General features: G+C 45.7%; 1 protein-coding gene across 2 annotated transcripts in view; it reads left to right on the top strand.

Moving 5' to 3' along the window:
- Positions 1-2,401: 2,401 nt before the first annotated feature.
- The window catches only part of AGPAT2 (1-acylglycerol-3-phosphate O-acyltransferase 2), a 29,062-nt gene continuing 10,513 nt past the window's right edge, over positions 2,402-20,950 (top strand). The window contains exons 1-3 of one of the 2 annotated variants that reach the window (XM_075578905.1): positions 2,405-2,639; positions 3,605-3,653; positions 17,228-17,361. In XM_075578905.1, coding sequence (XP_075435020.1) covers positions 3,610-3,653; positions 17,228-17,361 — 178 coding nt within the window. In that variant the 5' untranslated portion in view covers positions 2,405-2,639; positions 3,605-3,609. Of the gene's footprint in view, positions 3,654-17,227; positions 17,362-20,950 lie in introns of both variants that reach the window. The other variant, XM_075578904.1, reaches the window with a different exon arrangement.

Here is a 20,950-nt window from a genome sequence, read left to right as displayed (position 1 = left end):
AAAAAACCCAAAACAAAAACCTGTCGCCTCAAAGGATGCCTAATCCAGAGCCCAATGGTCCAACCAACTCCATCTGACACCAATCTTGTCCCTCGACGAGCCATCCTCTATCACGATGTAAGCTCACGGCCCTCTCCCGATTGTAGAACAATCATCTTCGAATACTAGATTACCATCTTTCTTCACAAACGAACGCACATCCTCACTGTCCTCACTCCGCATGTTGACTGAAGTGCTGCGTGTGGTTGCGGCGCTTGAACGGGGGCCTGTCGGTGTCGCAAAACACGTGGTAGCCGGCCCGGGTGGTAAATCAACCAATCGGATTGGTCGATATTTACCACGCGTTCACACCTCTTCCTGGTGATGTCAGATGTCGTTTTATTTCCACGTGATGTCACCGAAGTCTGACTTCGTTGGTAATTTAGGGGTTAATTAAATGTTTCATTGTGGATTACGCCAGGTACATATTACAGATCAATATCTACTTGACCTCTGCGGTTGCCAAGATAGAAATTAGCGAACATTATTAAAACGTCAGCCCGTCTGCACTTTTTCTTTTTTCCGCCATCACCCCCCCCCCCCCCCCGTTTTTCATTATTGAATTAGCTAAAAGTTTAAAAATCTGTAAGGTCAGTGTCATTGCATTCTGTGTACCTGCATGTAATCACTGAGTCACTGCAGGAGGTGTCATAGACATTACTGTAATGGGACAGCACCTGCCACAAGCTATTGAATAAGAATCCAAATATATGGCTTCACCATTTTGGCTTTATTTTTGTTAAATAAATCATGACACGGTGTAATATGTCATGTGTTGTTGTTCACCTGAGGTTGTATTTACCTAATTTTTAGACCTGCTAAGGAATAGATGATTGTTATTATGTCCTGATATGTAAAACCATAGAATTCAAAGAGGGTGTACTTTCTTTTTCACACCACTGCACATACATATATCTCAAAATGGTGTGTAGTCGCATTGCAGGTCTTTTCAGGGTGAGATATTTGTGAGGTGTGTGTGTAATACACAAAGGATACGAGAAAGTTGCACTTTAACAGCCTGGCAAGTACCTAGATGTCTCTTGCTGGGGGCTCTTCTCTCTCTTTCTCTGTGTGTAGGGGATGTGTCTCTGCGGCTGTCTCACTTTCTCTCTCCTTGGCAAGCAGTCTCCTACATGCCTCCTCTTTCACCTCTGGCTGTCAGGTGATCCCTGTCACTGTCACCTTGGCTGTCTCTGTGTGCCTCTCGGACTGTCACTCTCTGTTCACTGACCATAGGCCTCCAGGGCCTATCCGTTTTTCTTCTTAGCCAATCCCATATCTCCTGTCATGTTGCCAGGCAGATTAGGGACATGGTCTCTTATTCCTTAACACAGGGGAGCGCAAACCTTTACTGCTGCGCCCCCCTGTCTGGCCTGCTCTGGAGCGCGTGCCCCCCTCCTACCTTCCAGCTGCGTCAAATGACGCTCCGGGGTCATGTGACGTCAGGTCCCGTGACGTGCGGCATCATTTGACGCCACATGACCCCGCGACGTCATTTGCCGCCGCGTTGCCATGGAGACGTGTCACAGCGTCTGAATTCCGGTAAGTTTTATTGTTGCAGAGGCCTCACGAGATCCCCTGGCATTTAATTTAAATGCCTTGGTGAAGAGCACTGGTCCTCTGCAACCACCAACTACCCCCCTGAAAAATCTCCCGCCCCCTAGTTTGTGCACCGCTGCCTTAACGCACAATGTGATAGGTGGGGCAGAGGAAATCTGTAGTGTTCACTGTATACATATATTTGTAGCAGGGGCTACATATATATGTGTAGAGGGTGTGTGATGACACACACACACACACACACACACACACACACACACACACACACACACATATTAGGGATTCTCTGTGTCCCATATCTGTCCTAACAGGGTCTGCAGGGCACATACAGGCATTTCATGCTCTCTGCAATGGGTTTGTTATTACTTACTTTCCCCCTAATTAATGCATGTTTTATTTTCTCTGTATCGCTCCCCACTCCTGAGAGAGCTGTGTTTCCTTTATAACCAATTGCTTTCATCTTACCTGTCAAACAAATATATTGTTTCCCCCTATTTCCCTCCTCTCCCACTTTTGATTTATGTTCTTCATACTATATGATTGCACCTTCCTCTCCCTGCCCTCTCTCCACTCCTCTGCACACCTCCCTGCCCTCACCCCTCCTCGCCCTGTCCTCTCAACTCCTATCTCCTCCCCTCTCCCCTCCCCTCCCCTCCCCTCCCCTCCACCCTCTCCTCTCAACTCCTATCTCCTCCCCTCTCCCCTCCCCTCTGCCCTCTCCCCTCCACCCTGCCCTCTCCCCTCCTCAGCCTGCCCTCTCCACCCTGCCCTCGCCCCTCCTCTCCACCCTGCCCTGTCCCTGCCCTCTCCACCCTGCCCTCTCCCCTCCTCTCCCCGCCCTCTCAACTCCTATCTCCTCCCCTCTCCCCTCCTCCTCATGTCCTTCCGTGATCACCCGGGCAAGTTTTTGTTAGGGGAGAGAAGGACTGAGCCTGGCGTGTGAGAGCTCCAGCCCCCCTGTATACTGCTCCTGTGACACCACCAGACCCCCCGCAGGAGGACATTGATCTCAGCCAGTCTGACTTGTGCCCTGACAGCTGGTATTGGGGGAGGGGGGATAACACCATCTGTCTGCCCAGCTTGTCCTACTGTACAACTTCAATGTGACCTGCACTATTCTGTCCTTTCAGCACCTTTGCTTTGTTGTGCCCTATAACCTTACCCTCTTTATATCCCATCTCCTGCACTCTAAATTAACCCCCTATACCAAACCTCACTGCCCTATCACCAGCCCCATTCTGCCCTTTGAGCTGCTGTCTTTTGAAGTCCTGCCCTATTCTGCTCCTCTTTCCTAACACATTGCCCCCCCCTAACTTTTTGCCCCTTGTTGCACTCTGGATGCACCCCTTTGTTGCACTCTGCCTGCACCCCCTTGTTGCCCTCTGCCTGCACCCCCTTGTTGTCCTCTGCCTGCACCCCCTTGTTGCACTCTGCCTGCACCCCCTTGTTGCCCTCTGCCTGCACCCCCTTGTTGCCCTCTGCCTGCACCCCCTTGTTGCCCTCTGCCTGCACCCCCTTGTTGTCCTCTGCCTGCACTCCACATCCCAGCACTGTCCAACCTGTATTGTATACACACTCACCTTACCCTGCTCGCCCACTATACCCACCTGTGATACACCTTGTTCATTGTCTGCACTGCTCATCATACCCCCACCCACCTGTCGCCTTTACACCATCTCTGCAAATCCCCTCTTCTCTCTATCTACCTGTCATTCTACCTGTCGCTCCTCCTCTTCAGGTGCTTCCCTTTCTATTACACCCGTTCGATTGAATCTTTTGGGTGTGTGTTCTCTGCAATCCTATCTCGCTTCCCAAATACCTTTCACTCCCCTCTCACTTCCTCGCCTTGGTCAAGGTCTCCCCACCATGGACCAGTGGTGGCTTTTCTGGGTGTCCCTGCTATTGCTTCTTCCTCTCCTGTTGCTGGGGGTGAGCAAACCCTTCAAGTTCCACTTCAAAATTGTGTCCTACTGTGTCCTGTGCCTGATCCTGTCTGCTATTGCAGTTCCCATGTGCTTGCTCAAAAGTGGAGGCAGGAGCGTGGACAACATGAGGCAAGTCCAGTTCAATAATATTTCATATTAATATCAAATATTTAATATTATATCTGGTGACGGGACGTGGGTGCGATTGGTAACATTTATTTTTGTATCAGTGTTTACAAAAACATAATATATATATATTTTGATGATGGCGCTGCACAGTTTACACGGAATTTACAGGCGCAATAAATCTCTGGCCTGAATGTTGGGTCGTCGTCCCCCCCCCCTGACGTACAGAGAGATTTAGGGGGGGGTCTTGCACTGCGCCGACATGTAAGCTGATTCACTGTAACCCCTTCCGTGCCGGAGTGGTTAACGGTGCTAAAATGTGTTGCTGGGGCGCTCTGGCAATGAAGGGGTTAAAACGGGCAGAGCTGCTGTTTAGTGGATAAAACCGTAGTGGGACTAGCAGCTGTTGCCACGGCGTGATGGGAGCGCTCAGAATATGGGTTTCATGCATCAACGTTTATTTAGGGCAGTTTGGAGGGGGAAAAAATGCCTCAAACTGGAAGCAATCTGATTTTTGTTTTTTTTGTTTTTTGCGTGTAAAACTTTTAGTGGAGTTTTTTGTTTTGTTTTTTTGCACCAAGGACACACCAGCCCATATTTTGAGTTCAACGGGCTGCAAGGTGACTCATGTGGCAGAACAGTGCTAAATAGATATGAGCCATCACCCATACTGTCATTCATGAGAAATCTCAGGCCTTCAATGCTTCCTGCAGCCTAAATTAGTTTTCAGAGCAAGGAACGGTGCCATAGATGAAAGTTACTTGCTCTTAAGGACAGCAAGGTAACATCTTTTTAATTTAATACGTCCTTGAGTGCACTTTGTACAGTATTCTTAGTTTTGTTTACTTATGGCTTCATCAGGTCTGTGAAATTAAATGCAAGGAATGCATTAGAAAACAGCTTTGCAATAATAATAACTTTATTTCTTATAGCGCTTTTCTCCTAATGGGGGTCAGAGCGCGCCACAGTTACAGAATAGCGCGTGGTATGATTTTTACACACAGTCCCTGCCCAGATGAGTTTACAATCTATGGAGCCCATGCTATAAAGCGTTCATTAAAAAAATCGCCAGGCCGGTTACGCCGCCATTTTTTTGAGCGTTGCTATCACGGTATTCAGAAAGCCTCGATTTCCTGTGATAGCAAAATTCCCAAAACGGGCGAGTAGCCGGTGACGTGAAGATCACCTGAAAAGGCCTCACCCGGCGATTTCTTTCAGCTGCAGAGAGAGAGCCGCCTCTCCCTGCGCAAATCTCGCCCGAAATTAATGTTTTTTTAATATAAATGTTATTACTACTGTAGATGAGCAGTGGGTCTCTGAACCAGAACCGTGTTGATTTCAGGTCCGGGGATCCCCTGCTTCTCGAGATACAGGCCCCTTTATGGGGTGCCAGTATCTCCTATGCATTTTATTCCCACAGTCACGTGACATGGGACAGTTAAATGCATAGGCGATACCGGCACCCAATAACGGGGCCTGTATCTCGGGAAGCAGGTGTCCCCGGATCGCAAATCAACGTGGTTCTGCTCCGCAGACCCTCTGCTCATACACTAGTATTAAAATTTATATTAAAACAGCTGCTACCCACAATAAACATTTAAAACACAACAACACTAACACCCACCTCCTCTACCCCCACATGATTGATACCAGAGGCCGTGGGTGTCCTCAGGTGGTCCCCGCGGGTGTCTGTGGGCCCTTGGGTGGTCCCCGTGGGTGTCTGGGGGTTCTCAGGTGGCCCCCGCAGGTGTCTTTGGGTCCTCAGGTGGTCCCTGTGGGTGTCCGGGTGTCCTCAGGTGGTGTCCGGGGGTGTCTGTGGACCCTCAGGTGGTCCCCGTGGGTGCCCGGGGGTCCTCAGGTGGTCCCTGCAGGTGTCTGTTTGCCCACGGGCGGTCTCGAGGGTGTCCGGGGGTTCAAGGGTGGTCCCCGTGGGTGTCCGCTGGCCTGCGGTACCAATCATGTGGCCAAATTTTTGCAACACATACCGTACTGTAATGGGCAAAATAACTATTATCCAGATATGGATAGTAGCTTATTTGCCCATTATGAAATCAAACATTAGCCAGCCAGCATAAATAAAGTAAATAAAACTTTCTACTTACCCCAGCCATCATGAAGGGCATCCTTGTCGGCATACTCCAGGCCCATGTCCTCTGTTGCAAGAAAGAATACAAGAAAAAATACAATCTAATGGCCCCTAACCCCTTAATCACCTTAGCGGTTAATAACAGCTATATATTAATTAAGGGGTTAACCCACCCTCCCCCGCTACCAACCCGGGAGGCCTAACCACCCACACGGGCACACTATACCCACCCTCTCCCCATTGATTGGCATAGTGGTACATCATGCCCATATAATATAGACAGGATAAGCCACTATAGCAGTCAATGGTCACCCTAATAAAAAAGCACGAAGGCTAGTGGTTTTAATTTATTAATTGTTTTGTTGGCTAGTGTTTAAAATTCATTAATTGTTTTGTTGGTTAGTGCTTTTATTTATTACATTGGTTGGCTAGTGCTTTTATTTATTTAATTGATTGGCTAGTGCTTTTATTTCATTGGTTGGCTAGTGCTTTTATTTCTCGAATTAGGGTGTTTTGGTGCTTGTGTATATCTTTTATTATTGTGTTTTTTTGGCCTTCACGCTTTTTTATTAGGGTGACCATTGACTGCTATAATGGCTTATCATGCCCATATTATATGGGTATGATGTACCACTATGCCAATCAATGGGTTGAGGGTGGGTATAGTGGGCCCCTTTAGGCTTCCCGGGTGGGTAGCGGGGGAGGGTGGGTTAACCCCTTAATTACTGTAGCGGTTATTAACGGCTAAGGTGATTAAGGGGTTAGGGGCCATTTCATTTGATTTTTTCTTGTATTCTTTCTGGCAACAGAGGACATGAACCTTGGGTATGCTGACGAGGACGCCCTTCATGATGGCAGGGGTAAGTAGAAAGTTTTATTTACTTTATTTATGCTGGCTGGCTAATGTTTGATTTTATAATGGGCAAATGAGCTATTATCCATATCTGGATAATAGTTATTTTGCCCATTCCCGTGTTGAGGGGGGAGGGGGGTGTATTCAATGTATTGTAAAAAAAAATTTGGCCACGGGTTTGCTACCGCAGGCCAGTGGGGACCACCTGAGGGGCCCTAGACACCCACGGGGACCACCTGAGGACCCTCGCGGCCTCTAGTATTAATAATGTGGGGGTAGAGGAGGTGGGTATTAGTGTTTATTGTTGGTAACGGGGGTGGGTGAAGGGGGTATTTGGCCTTTAGTGCGTAGCGGGAGGGGTTAACCCCTTCATTGCCTTAGCGGTTAGCTGCTAAGATAATGAAATTGATTGTAAATGCATTTTTATTGCATGGGATTCATGCCGGGGGTCTCCGGTGCTTGATATTAATGGATATCAGCTCCGGAGGCCCCCGGCATCAATCCGATGCAGAAAAAAAAAAGCATTTTTTCTCCTAAGTCCTGTATCGCCGCTTCTCAACAGACTCTCACCAGCCTCACGCCAACTTTTCCTGCGTGAGGATTTGGGGAGAAACTCGCCGTTCTAGAGATTCACCTCGATAATCTAACCGCGGCTACTAGAATTGCACAAGTTTCAGAACCTGCCGATAAGTCTCTTATTGCCGCTCACCCGGCGATTTCTTCATGCCTTTATCGCCCACTTATCGTGGCTTACTGAATAGCAGTATGCATTTTGGCCTATAAGTGGCTTATCGACGCTTATATCATAGGCCCTTATGTGTTTTTGGTGCCTGAGGCACAGGGAGTTACAGTGATTTGCCCAAGGTTATAAGAAGCTGATACCGGGAATTGAACCAGGTTCCCCTGCTTTAAACTCAGCGTAGGACCAGTGGCGTAACTACCCCCAGGGGGTACCCCAGCTCGAAGGATGTCAGGACCATCCCTCTGGACTCAATAAACCCCCCCCCAAGCAGTTACAGATTCCCCACGCTCTTCCCCACAGCAATTAAACTCATTGCCGGTGGAGAGAGCGGGGCATCGACGTTGCAGCGTTTCGTGATGCTGCATCGTCATGGCAATGTGACAGCACATGGCAACGCTTTGCCGACAAATGACACAGTGATGTCATGACGTCATAGTTATGCCACTCTGTAGGATTGTAGGACCCTAGATTACGATGAGCTACCCTCTGCTGCAAAACAGGGTCTGCAAATCTGCCGAGGATACAAACTGCCATGTGCTTTCCCTGTCTCATATTCCCAACGGCTGCGACTAGCCCCTTCTTGATTTTATGCGGGGGTCTGTTAAATAGCTCGTAACTCCAGTTCGGTGACCGCTGTAAATACCTGGTTAGATAACAATCAAGGGATTTGTTTTAGCAACAAAGTGGGCGGACGGACGATCACACACTAATACTAATTATAATACACTGGCAGGAAGAGAGTCTGTGTGTTTATAATGAAAGGAAGTGCATTTACTGTATACGTATGAAAACTAAACCAATGTTTCAGTGTCTAAACCGCGATGAACACAACAGTCGGATGCAAATAATATCTGGGTTGTTACCTCTTTCGTTTTTAGACCTTTTAGATATATCTGCTTGCCATTTTTTTTGGGGTGGTAACAATAAAATAGAAATAGAAATGCTGGTGTTTTTGTGCCACAGGAAAAATATACGGTGCTTTCTTGTGTTTTTTCTTTTGAAAAAAAAGATCCGCTGGTAATTGGGGTAGGAAATGAAATCTTGCACCCAACCAAGGATTGCTATTCTTTCCATACAGGCATTGCCAATGCTGCCATCTTTGTTGCCTCTACGCCAGGTGTGCGCTAACTGGGAGTCGGTGCGAGATTTTGTGGAGTGGGGTGGGGTGGGGTTGGTGGGGGGGGGGGGCAGTTACAGAGGTCCCACGCTCTTCCCCAAGGCATTTCAACTAAATGCCGTGGGACCTCGCGAGGCCTCTGTAATTTCTACCTGTTCTTCGGCGTCACGACACCATGGTAACCCGGCGTCAAATGACGCCACTGGCTCACGTGACGCCGCAACGTTATTTGATGTCGGAGCCAAGCAGGGGGGGGGGGGGGAGGGCATGAGCAAGGGAGCAGAGCAGGCAGGGGGCGCAGGGAGAAAACGGTGCACCCCTACTCTATGCCATGCTTACCATCCTAAATAATCGTACGGCCTTTCTGAAAATCAGTTGGCATCTGTCCCTAAAGTTGCCAGTTGGCTTCTTCAAAAATAATGGACACAATGGTGAAAGGTGCAATGCGCTTGACACACACCTCTCTCCTCTCCATGCTGTTTTCTCCTCTCCTTGACCCCACCCCCAGGCTCCTGACACCTCCTCCTGATTGGCTGCATTACCCAGCAGCCGCCAATTAGGATGGCGGAAGCTGCCCAGCCCCCTAGCAACAACAGCCCTGCTCTCTCCCTACTCTGGGAAATCCCGCTGCCCCCCCTGAACTCCCCCCCCCCAGCCACCGCCAAGCTGGTCAGGTCACAATGTCCAGAGAGGTAACACCAGACACACAAATACCGGAAAGTCTGGTTCGTACTGGACACCTGGCAACCCTATCTGTCCTTAAAACTTGGACTTTGGGTCCGCGGACACTACCAGTCAGACAGCACAACAGCAAGGGTGTCACAAGGACACAAAGAAGTCACTGCTGTCATTTGGGAGATACTGTATGTACACAAGCCCCTGTCCCATCACTGCCTCACGAGCCAATGCAGACAATGACCAGGTGTTTTTAAGTTTTGTACAGAGAATTCATAGCTGCAGTTTTCATATGAAAGCCACAGAAGTGAGAAAGGAATGAAGTATGTGTTTAGCTGCCACATTAAGGCCAATCAATGGCTGCTGGTTTAAAAGCCCTGCTTCAGGGAAATAAAACGAACAGGATCCAGGAAGCAAAACAGGACATACTCAGGGTGCTGATTAGCACGTCTGTGCCTCAAATTATTGCCCATTGTTTAATCACTGTTTAACCACATGACAATCGGGTGAAGCAGGTTTTGTGGGTCTCCATGAAACATGCAAATTAACTCATGGGTTTAATGTCTTTTCTCTGGCTTTGTTGATGCTTTGCGGGCTGCGTTATTCCTGGCAGACCAATGTGTAAATACTTCAAAGAACAGGGCCTCCAATGAAAGATGCCGCTGCCTGGATCAGGGGTAACCAACTCCAGTCCTCAAGGGCTACCAACAGGTCAGGTTTTCAGGATATGCCTGCTTCAGCACAGGTGGCTCAATCAGTGGCTCAGTCACAGACTGAACCACTGATTGAGCCACCTATGCTGAAGCAGAAGACTGAGCCACCTGTGCTGAATTTTGGAAAATATTTGTGATTTTTAATCTTTCAGAATATCTGAGGGGGGCGCAAATTGAATTTGGACATATTCTCCCATCTCTACTGACAAGCTCTAGACCAAGAGAGGCCAACTCCAGTCCTCAAGGGCCACCAACAGGTCAGGTTTTAAGGCTATGCCTGCTTCAGTCGTTGACTGAACCACTGATTGAGCCACCTATGCTGAAGCAGAAGACTGAGCCACCTGTGCTGAAGCAGGGATATCCTGAAAACCTGACCCGTTGGTAACCCTTGAAGACTGGAGTTGGCTACCCCTAATGTAGACATCTCTTTAACTCTGCTAGAGCTTTCGATGTTACCTGTAATTGAAGAAGGAAAGCAAAACAGACATAAATACACAGGTCTAAAGTCACGGCAGACATGTCAAAAATAAATACATGTTAACCCAAGAGAGAGAAGAATAAACAACTTATTTCTAAGACGGTTCACATTACTACGTTGGTTTCTATGAGCAGGAAAACGTTTTGCTATATAGCAACTGCAATATGCGCTATGTACATTTATGGCGCTTTATAAATAAAGACATACAATATGCAGAGAAACAGACTACATTCTTATTAGATTAGCTTTCTACCTACCCACTTCTGCAGTACATAATAAATTGACATATTATCGGTTTTGTGTTGGACCCATGCAGAATGGCTGCTTCCATAATCCTATTCCTTCTCCATTACAGATACACACATAAAATAATGTCACTGGTCTAGTATCCTTCTGTGTGCAGACTGTCAATAAAACATGAGGGTATAAGAGAGAAGTTAAGGGGCATTTTCATCCGGTCCCTATGTATGAGAGAAGGAGTGGCTCAGTGAGTATCGACACTGACTGTAAACAAGGACATTGAGTTTGAAGCAGGGGAACCTGGTTCAATTCCTGCTGTCAGCTCCTTGGGCAAGTCACTATCTCCCTGTGCTTCAGGCACCAAAAACATAGATTGTAAGCTCATCTGGGCAGGGACTGTGTCTGTAACATTCCTATGTGCTGCGTACCGAGCGCTGTACTGTAACTGTGACACGCTTTGAGTCCCATTGGGAGAAAATAGCTATATGATTGCTTTGACTTTATGATAATAAAGTCATTATCATCAAAGTACTTTTCCTACAACTTGCAGAGAGTCAGTAGGGGTTACATGGTGCACAGATTATGATGAGATGCAATGGGGTATTCTTTTCCCCTTGTATTTGCCCCACAAAATATTCCACATGTGATGATTCTGCATGTATAGAAGATGTCCTTATGCTACAGGTATGCGCCAAAGAAACGTTGCCTCTGTACAAAAGAGATCTGTCGTGCCGTCCTACTTTCTCTGTCTCCGCCTGTCTGCACGAAGTTACTACTCGCCTCTATCAATAGAATAGAGAGACAAGTTGTATCACACATTCAGATTGTATTCGTGTCTGGCACTCCCTGCAAATTCAGGACAGCATTCCAGGGGGACGTATGTGAACAGAATACATATAAAAGAGACATTGAGATGTTCTGATTAGTGCTTTGGGACTGAGAAATCGGAAAGCTTGTGGCACCGTTCCCATTTCTGTATGCTTGTGCTAGTGAAGCATTAGATTGGGGGTGTGACATAAATGTTGGAACATCAGGTAAGGTAGCCATGGAGATTTCCTTTTCCCGTATTAGCTTTTTTTTTGTCACCAGATGGTACATCAGTACTTCGCCTTAAGACATATGTAGATGCTTCTAATGTCACATGTTTGGTCCAAGACGAGTCTGCGTCTTATGTTCACTTGTTTCTATCCTAAACACAGTTCTGGAGAATCAATGGTTATATGCCCCCCCAAAAAAATAAAAGCAGTTAGAATGATATTATGTTCTCAGTAGATTTGAAGGATTTTAACAGCAGTAGCTGTGAAACTAAAAAGTTCTAAAACGATGGCGGTTCCGAAGCAGTGGACATCCCTTGGATAAGGAAACACATGTTTAGTTGCAAATAAAGTACAGGCAGTCCTCGGTTACCTGACGCAATGCGTTACTCAAAATGGTGTCGAATAGCGAAGCGTCGTAAAGTGAATCCCATTTCCCCATAGGAACACTGTTTAAATGAAAGGTTCCATTCCTGAAGGCAATTTTAACACTAAAATACACCAAATATTTTACGGAGGCAATAAGATATGCAGCACACACACATAGATTATGATGTAAAGATTCTATTTATTGAATCCAGAAGTGTATAATAAAACTGTTAGACATGTTTAAGAGCCTAAATACACCACTAAACCTTCACACTGACTGATCTGGATGATTTCCCTGACTGCAGCCTTCCGATTGACAAAATGTTGTAACGTGTCGTAAGAGCGTCGGATAAGCCATTTTGGCGTCGTAAAACCGCCCATAGGGATGCATTGGACAGCGTCGGAGAAGCCATTCGTCGTAAAACGAGGACTTCCTGTATTGTGTGTGAAGAGAAGGAGTGACTTGGTGATTAACGACACAGACTCTGTAAACAGTAACACTTGAGTTTGAAGCAGGGGAACCTGGTTCAATTCCCGGTGTCGGCTCCTTGTGACCTTGGGCAGGTCACTTTATCTCCCTGTGCCTCAGGCACCAAAAAACATAGATTGTAAGCTCACCTGGGCAGGGACCTGTGCCTGTAACATTCCTATGTGCTGCGTACCGCGCGCTGTAATGTAATTGTGGCGTGTTTTGTGTCCCATTGGGAGAAACGCGCTATATGAAATAAAACTATTATTATGTAGGTGAAAACATATTGAATGAGATTCCATGAGCCTGTAAGACTATTGTGTCCTAGAGATGAATGTCTGTCTCCTAAAGCCAGGTCCCCGCTGGCTTCTGCAGCGCCCGCTGTGGTGGACGCTGCAGGGACAATAGCCGCCCCACAATGGGGCCGGACCCGCTGCGAGGGGGGGCAGCCATGCTGCGCCGATAGGAAATTGAGATCAGGACTCGCGACGGAGCGCTAGGCACGCCCCCGGCGGTTCAGCCAATGAGGGCAAACCTGCCGAGTGACGTCACGGCCGCTCTCCCGTCACGCCCCCACCCTGTCTTTCTCCCTGCAGCTCACTGCAGAACGAGGGAAATCGGCTGCATGCGCCGCCTGCCTCGCAGACGCGCGTGCAGCGCGAGCAGCGGGGCCTCAGCCTTACGAGTGGGACTTACTACAAACTAGTTAAAGATATGGGTGTGCTTTTAAATTGACTCACAATATTTCTAACATCTTTCTTCTTACTAAGGAGATGTATAACTCCGCTGCTTGGGCGTCTAATACATTTGTGTGGCTATCCAGCGCTCTAAATATTGCTGTGTATGTAGATCATGTGTGGGCTTGGGGGTAAGTAAATAAGAGCCTCTTTAGAAATTATTATACATTGGCAGAAAAGAAAACCGCCTTTGCATGTCTATTTCATCCAGGATTCACTTTGCCGTTTCAGAAAATGAAATATTTAATGGTCATTTACTGAAAGTAATTGGGCAAACATACTCCTGCCAAGTGTCTGCAAATTTACACAGCGTGAAGAAAATTATTTGGTAGGCAATTAGCGTCCGAGGCGGTCGTTTGTGCAATTCTTCGCAGCAGTTCAGCTCTCACGAGTTTTCCTTGATGGATTTTCGAAGGGGGTGGGGGGGAAAAAGTCCCCCGGAAAATGCACCAGGAATTGGTTGTGTTTATTAATAAGTCAGCCCGCAGACAGACACGGCTGTGTGTGTTTACTGTGTTAGGTATTCTGCTCGCCAACTCTGGTTAAAAGTGCAATTCCATGTAGCTGGTCAACGTACTTCAAGGGCACAGCGCACACGGAAGCAAATGCTTACAATGCCCGCGGTCTGAAAGCCTTGTACGTGTGCAGATCTGTGTATACCATTATATATATTAGGCGGGGTATATTTAGTCCAGGGGTGGGCAACTCCAGTCCACAGGGGCCACTAACAGGTCAGGTTTTAAGGATATCCCTGCATCAGCACAAGTGGCTCAATCAGAGGCTCAGTCAAAGACTGAGCCTCTGATTGAGTCACCTGTGCTGAAGCAGGCATTTATGGAGCCACCAGTGCTGAACCAGGGATATCCTGAAAACCTGACCTGTTGAGGGGGGGCTTGAGGACGAGTTGAGCATCCGTGCTTTAGTGTAAAAGTTGGGGACCTCCCATGCGACCGATTCAATGTATTTGTTTTGGCGCGACGTCGCGTCACCTTCGCCAGGCACTATAAGCGCAGCCTTACAGTGGCTGTGTTTGCTATACAGAAAGCCTGAACATAATTATCTGTAGGAATTAGAGGAAACATTTTGGCAATTATTGGAAATAAGGCGAACTCGTATAAGGAGAACTTCAGCTCCAAAGAACTTGTCCTGTCTTAGTATCTGTGGTATAGAGAGATAGAGGGCCATGTTTACTGAGCAGTGCTATGCGAATGGACCCCTTCCAGCACCGGGAGACGGTTTGTGACCCATTCACCCATAACCAATGCCCGCTTCTAGAAACAACAGGAAGGCTTAGCCATGTGCCCTTTGTGAGGACTGATCTTTATACCACATGCCTGTCTCTGATTGAGAAATAGTGAACTCTGGCACGTGGGTTTGTGCAATAGTCAAGTCTGGTGTGTGTGTGTGTGTGCGTATGTGTGGGGGGGTGGGGGGGTGGCTGGGGGTGGGGGTAAGTTATGAGAGAGTGTGATATAAGCTTACCGAGTTTGTGCCAATAAGCTTACCGAGTTTGTGCCATTGCGTTGCGTGGTGCATGCTTCAATCAGGTTTAACCCTTTCGGTACTGAAGTTACAGGCATACTTTGCCTTGCTATATACAGTAGGCTAATCGCTAATCCAAAAGTGTTTTTTTTTCAGGGTAGCAAAAAGATGGCGCTGTGTTCTGGTGGTTAAAATAAGTCAATGGAACTTCAAGCCAAATGGGCATTCTGATGGCTCTGTCTATCCATATCCCAAGCTGGCTGTGCAAGTGACTTAGCACTTTCTCAGACGGCCTGTGTGTATATATATATGTACTGTATATATGTTTTTATATAGCTTCATCCAGGTACATAGCGCTTCACAGCAGTAATACACGTGACATAATAATATAACATTATGGGAATAAGCACTTTAGCCATAACAGGAGAAGGAGTCACTGCCCCGCAGAGCTTACAATCTAAGCCTGTAACTGTAATGTTGCCTTTTACTGCAGAAAGGAAAACTGTAGGGGTGTTCTATCCGGAAAAGGGAGTGACCCACTTAATCTGCTTCCTTTCCTGTCCACACCACAGTCAGGAGTGCATAAGATGTGAGACTGTTCGTGGCCTGTAGATCCTGCGTGTGGTATGTGGATGTCCCCATGAGTTGTTGTTGTGTCACTTTGTCCACTTACAACACCCTAAGGCTACGCTTATGGCGACGCCAGGCTGCCGTCGCTGGAAAAATCCAATTGAGATGACTTCCAGCGATCGCGACCAAGCCGTCGCGTCGCCGGCACTATAAGCGCAGCCTCGGCGTGTTTGCCGCACAGACAGGATTGGCTAACAGATAACAGACTTGTGATTTTCCTCCTTTAGTTGGAATTTACAACGTGAAACCATACATAATCTTTTTCTTTTTATATATAAGAGAAATGTTGAAAAATGTGCGCTTAGCGAGTGCTTGATCAGAGGAGCTGACAGTCTAAATTTGATGAGATAGGGTATAAAGTAACAAATGTAATTTAATGTTGAACTATTTATGCAGCTTATTTAACAAGATATTTTAAATAAAAAAATTAAAATATATAGCATACAGTTGTATTTATATATATATATATATATATATATATATATATATATATATATATAATATATAATCTCTGTATCTCAATGTTGTAGAGGTAAAACTCATTAAATGCATTTTTGGGGAAAAAACACACTAATTGCACTTCTTGACTAGGAATTTCTTGATATTGCTATTGAAAACTCATTAAAGACGCCTAATCTTCAGAACTTGTCATGCCAAAATACCTTCCTTTTTAAGTACTGAATTTTCCCTGTCAAAAAGAAGATTTGATCGCCTTTTCCTCCGTGCTCAAAGAATGTAGTTAATTACCTTTGCTGCTACAATGACGATATGTTCATACAGTGTCATGCTTTTCTTTTCTCATATTAAATGCATTTCGATTTTGATTTAGCTTTCATCTTGAATTGAGTCTCTTTGCAACCTATTCTAACAACCTTTAGCTCTATTGCAGGGAAGCTTCAACTCCAGTCTTCAAGCCCCCCCCCCTCCAGATCCCCCCCCCCTCCAGATCCCCCCCCCCTCCAGATCCCCCCTCAACTCCCCCCTCCCCTCAACTCCCCCCCCCCAAATCCCCCCTCAACTCCCCCCCATAACTCCCCACAGGTCAGGTTTTCAGGATATTACATGTGGCTCAATCAGTCCTTGCTTCAGCGCAAGTGGCTCAATCACTCCCTGCTTCAGCACAGGTGGCTCAGTCAGAGGCGCAGTCTTCGATATCCTGAAAACCTGACCTGTTGGGGGTTGGCTTGAGGACTGGAGTTGAGCCCCCCAGTTCTATTGCACAGGGTTAGGGTTAATTAAAAAAAAGCCTGTTCTTGTTGCATCTTTAAATGCGATTATTTATTTCACTCTAAAGGACACCCCATGGAAATGTATTTATTTATAAAAATGTTTTACCAGCAAATAATACATCGAGAGTTACCTCTCATTTTCAATTATGTCCTGGGCACAGAGTTATGGTGAAATTACATAGTTATATTAAATGAACAGAGGTTATACGTTATATTTACAGACATTTCAAGGACAGTTGGGGATAATATATGTTATGGGCGTATGTAACAGTTACAGACAAGATCGAATGTGAGACAGCTGAACTGCCTTACCGTGTCTACTGTCAGTCAAATAAGAAGCTAGAAAGCAATCAAGTGCTCATTGATGAGTGCATATAATTACCCAGAATCCCGTCCTGCAGTGGAACCATTGTTTGCTAGGAGATCATGGGGACAGGCTGCGTTGTGGACCTGTCCACATCATGGGATCACACGGGGTATTTTTATTTGCTGTACACAAAGAGCATAATAACTGCCAACGTAAACTATCCGTCAAGTCGTCAGCCGCTTCACACAACATTTTAAAATTTGGAGTAAGAAAAAAGCAGCTTTTGTTGTTGAGGTGGAAAGAAAATGCCCCCAGCGCTGAAATGTAAAATAAGCATCATTGAGCTACAGCAATAACACACTGTTTGTTTCCCCACGTGCATAGTGACCAGAAACGATACGCCTTCTCTCCTACAGGATCATCCGCAGAGTGGTCCAGACCATGAAATACTTGTTCGGGCTGCGGTTCGAGGTGACGGGGCTGGAGAATTTTCAGATTGAAGGGCCGTGTGTGATCATATCCAACCACCAGAGCGTCCTGGATATGATGGGTGAGCATGGATCCGCAGCTTAATTTCTTTGTTAACTTGCGTCACTTAGCGGGTTCATTGCTAACGTCTCCCGGCTGCAAAACGGGGGCAAAAACAGTTCCCCCACACCAGATTGATAGGAGACAAGGAATCCCATTGAAGGCATTGTACGTATGTGTTTATATATATTGTCTATATATATATATATATATAGATATAGAAACCCTGTCTTCCCATAAGAAAAGGCACAAAAGCAGCAACACTCAGATAAAGCAAAAAGACATGTATTAGCAGTTACAATGGAGCATGCACCTTGACTTTACATTTGTTGCTTGGAGTGCTGGCTGCTGCTTTTTGTTGTATATATATATATATATATATATATATATATCTATATATATATATATCTATATCCATGTTCATAGCACTTTACAGCTGTAATACACGCAACATATTATTATTATTGTTTATTTGTAAATCGCCAACATATTCCGAAGCACGGTACAATGGGGCACAATAATAGTAGGAATAAGCGCTTCACGCATAAAAGTAACATTGGGAAAAGGCCCGAAGAGCTTACAATCTAAGTCAGGGGTGGTCAACGCCAGTCCTCAAGGGCCACCAACAGGCCAGCTATTAGGGATATCCCTGCTTCAGCACAGGTGGCTCTGTTGATGACTGAGCGGACCTGTGCTGAAGCAGGGCTATCCCTAATACCTGGCCTGTTGGTGGCCCTTGAGGACTGGGTTTGACAACCCTCTGATCAATGTGGTAAGTAGAAAGAACTTACAGAGGCAGTAGGGGGGGTCTTTCTTCTTTTGCCCCCTGCCCGTGCCTTGCAGCAGGGAGACTTTAGGTAAATAACGACCAGTCATTGTATCACAGGCCTTCCAGTTTTGCCCCTCTGTGTATCTGCTTGCAGTTTGAATATATATATTATACACATACACATGTATATACACATACATGTACACACATATATACACGTACACATACACACACATACATATATATATCTCAAATGGAAATATTACTCTGTGCTGGGTGATAATGGTGAAAGGCAGGGTTGCAGACCTGTCTAAAACATGCAAATGAGCACACAGTAATATTTCCATTTGCTATATGCTTTGCTGTGGAGGGTTTTTGTCACTTTTTTTACCCACCATAACTTAACTAAATATATATATGTATATGTGTATACATGTGTGTGTGTGTGTGTGTGTGTGTGTGTGTGTGTGTGTGTGTGTGTGTGTGTGTATATAAATATATATATACATACTTCATGTGAATGGATATTCCAGGCAAAAGGTGACACATTGTGTGCTCATTTGCATGTCATTTCCCAGAATCCCTTGCTGCAGTGGGAGCACTGTAGGCTAGGTGATAATGGTTGAAAGGCGGGGATGCAGACATGTCTGAGACATTTGAATGTGCTCATAAGTGATATTTTTTATTGGATATATATATACACACACACATATAATCAAAAATGAATAGACGATACCGTTCTGTGGCTAACGAAATGCTATTATTTGTGCGAGCTTTCGAGATACACTGATCTCTTCTTCCGGCGATGTTACAATGTATAAAGCAAGGTTTGTACTTAAAACAGTACATTCTGGAATGTTATCGTGACTGAAGCCTATCCCTCCCCCCTGTGCTGTATGCAATTTATGATTTGAGGTGTTAAATGGTCCCTGAATGTTAGTGATGTTAGAGATGTAAGAGTGTGTGTGTGTGTGTGTGTGTGTGTGTAATATAAATGTATAAAGCGCCCACAGTGTATACAGCGCTTTACAAAAGGTGTGTGTGAAAGTGTATACCAATGGTGTGGGTAGGTGTAGAAATGTAAGAGGGTGTTACATTACTATTAATGTGTGTAGATACAATGTGGTCCCTAATGGTATATAGGGGTAGAATTACATTGTACATATGTATGTGCAAGAGACTGCTGTGTGTGCATTCATATAGCGTAGTATGTATAGACATGGGCTTTAGCACTCATTGGAAGGAAGTTCTCTTGTGTAAAGGAAGTGACTCATGAAGCTGCGGTCTCGGTTTAGGCCACCGCTAAGTGTCCCGAACAGTTGCATACATTTGTATTCATGCAACCGTCTCTCTTTCGGTGATCTAAGATTACCTTTGCGTATGGCCACCTTCAGATCGTTCATCTAATGACCAGAGTCAGAGAAATGTTCGCCGACAGGACTGTCTTGCTCCGCGTGTGATGCTGTGGCGATGCAGGTTCATTCGCTTGTTTAGCCCCTGTCCTGTCTCACCTATGTAGTAGCAGCCCCCTGGGCATTTCATGCACATGATGAGGTACACGACATTGCTGGAGGAACAGGTGAACCTTCCTCTGATTTTGTACTCCAGATTCCTGTGTGGTATTTGTATTGTGTCCGCTGTGTGGAGCATTGCGCAGGTTTTGCATCTTGCGTCCTGGCATGGTCTGGTCCCGTATATATATATATATATATATATCTGGTGTGCTGTGGAGGGATATTTTGTGATAATTATGGGCCATCTTTGCTGTTGATTCCTGTGACATGCTCTGATTTTATCCTGGAATACGTTGTGCTATGTGGGGCCAAAATGAAGTCTGATACACCTGTGTGTGTGTGTGTGTGTGTGTGTGTGTGTGTACATACACACATATATACATACACACACATATATATACATACATACATACATACATATACACATACACACGTACACATACACACACATACTCGTTTATACACACACACACACAGTAGAATCTCTACTTGCCTCTTTCGAGAAGAGATGTTAAACTTATTGAACTGAACTGAAATGACTGTGGTTCTTCACAAAATAATGACGTCAATCCTCTCAGAACACGAATCTTTACTGTTGACCTTCCCTGTATATAATATTAGCACACGAGTATGTTTCCTCTCCATGAATACCCTAATTGTATAACCATATGTCCGTGACTTTAATTCCGAACATGCTCTACATTCCAGCGCAGGGAAATGCATCGAATTAGGTCTCTCGGCAATGTATTCCATTTACACGGCAACCATTCTGCTAGTGTGGGGACAGGAGGGTGGTGTTCTGACCATGTTACCTCGCTCCTACCTCTTCCAAGGACCCTGGCGCCCGGGAGCCTCGAACTACCCCAACCCTGCCTGGAGCCAGTCCACACAAACAAGAGACCCAAACCAATTTGGTTTGGGTTTTTTGTTTGTATGGGCTGGCTCCAGCCAGGGTTGGGTAGTCGAGGCTTCCGGGCGCCAAGGACCTTAGGATGGAGAAGAACATTTTATTAAAGGAAAATACCACACTGGGGGACCTGGTTATAATAAATCAAATACTGTAGGCAGAAGACTACAGTGTAAATATGGGCATGTATCTTTTTCCCTGGTTCGTAATTAAAAACTTGCCTTAATACCCCCTTTTGACCCCTTAGGACGGGATATACAGTGAGGGGGTGAAGCACTATTTTCCTGAGTAGTACTTAACAACTATTAAAACCAATGTTAAGATAGGAAATGCTCATAATTGTTTATTTATTTATAAAAGTGTTTTACCAAGAAGTAATACATTGAGAGCTACTTCTCGTTTTCAAGCATGTCCTGGGCAC

Source organism: Ascaphus truei, chromosome 21, assembly GCF_040206685.1.
Source record: "Ascaphus truei isolate aAscTru1 chromosome 21, aAscTru1.hap1, whole genome shotgun sequence".
Lineage (NCBI taxonomy): Eukaryota > Metazoa > Chordata > Amphibia > Anura > Ascaphidae > Ascaphus > Ascaphus truei.
The sequence above is the reverse complement of the archived record's forward strand: the minus strand, read 5'-3'. Positions and strand labels throughout refer to the sequence as shown.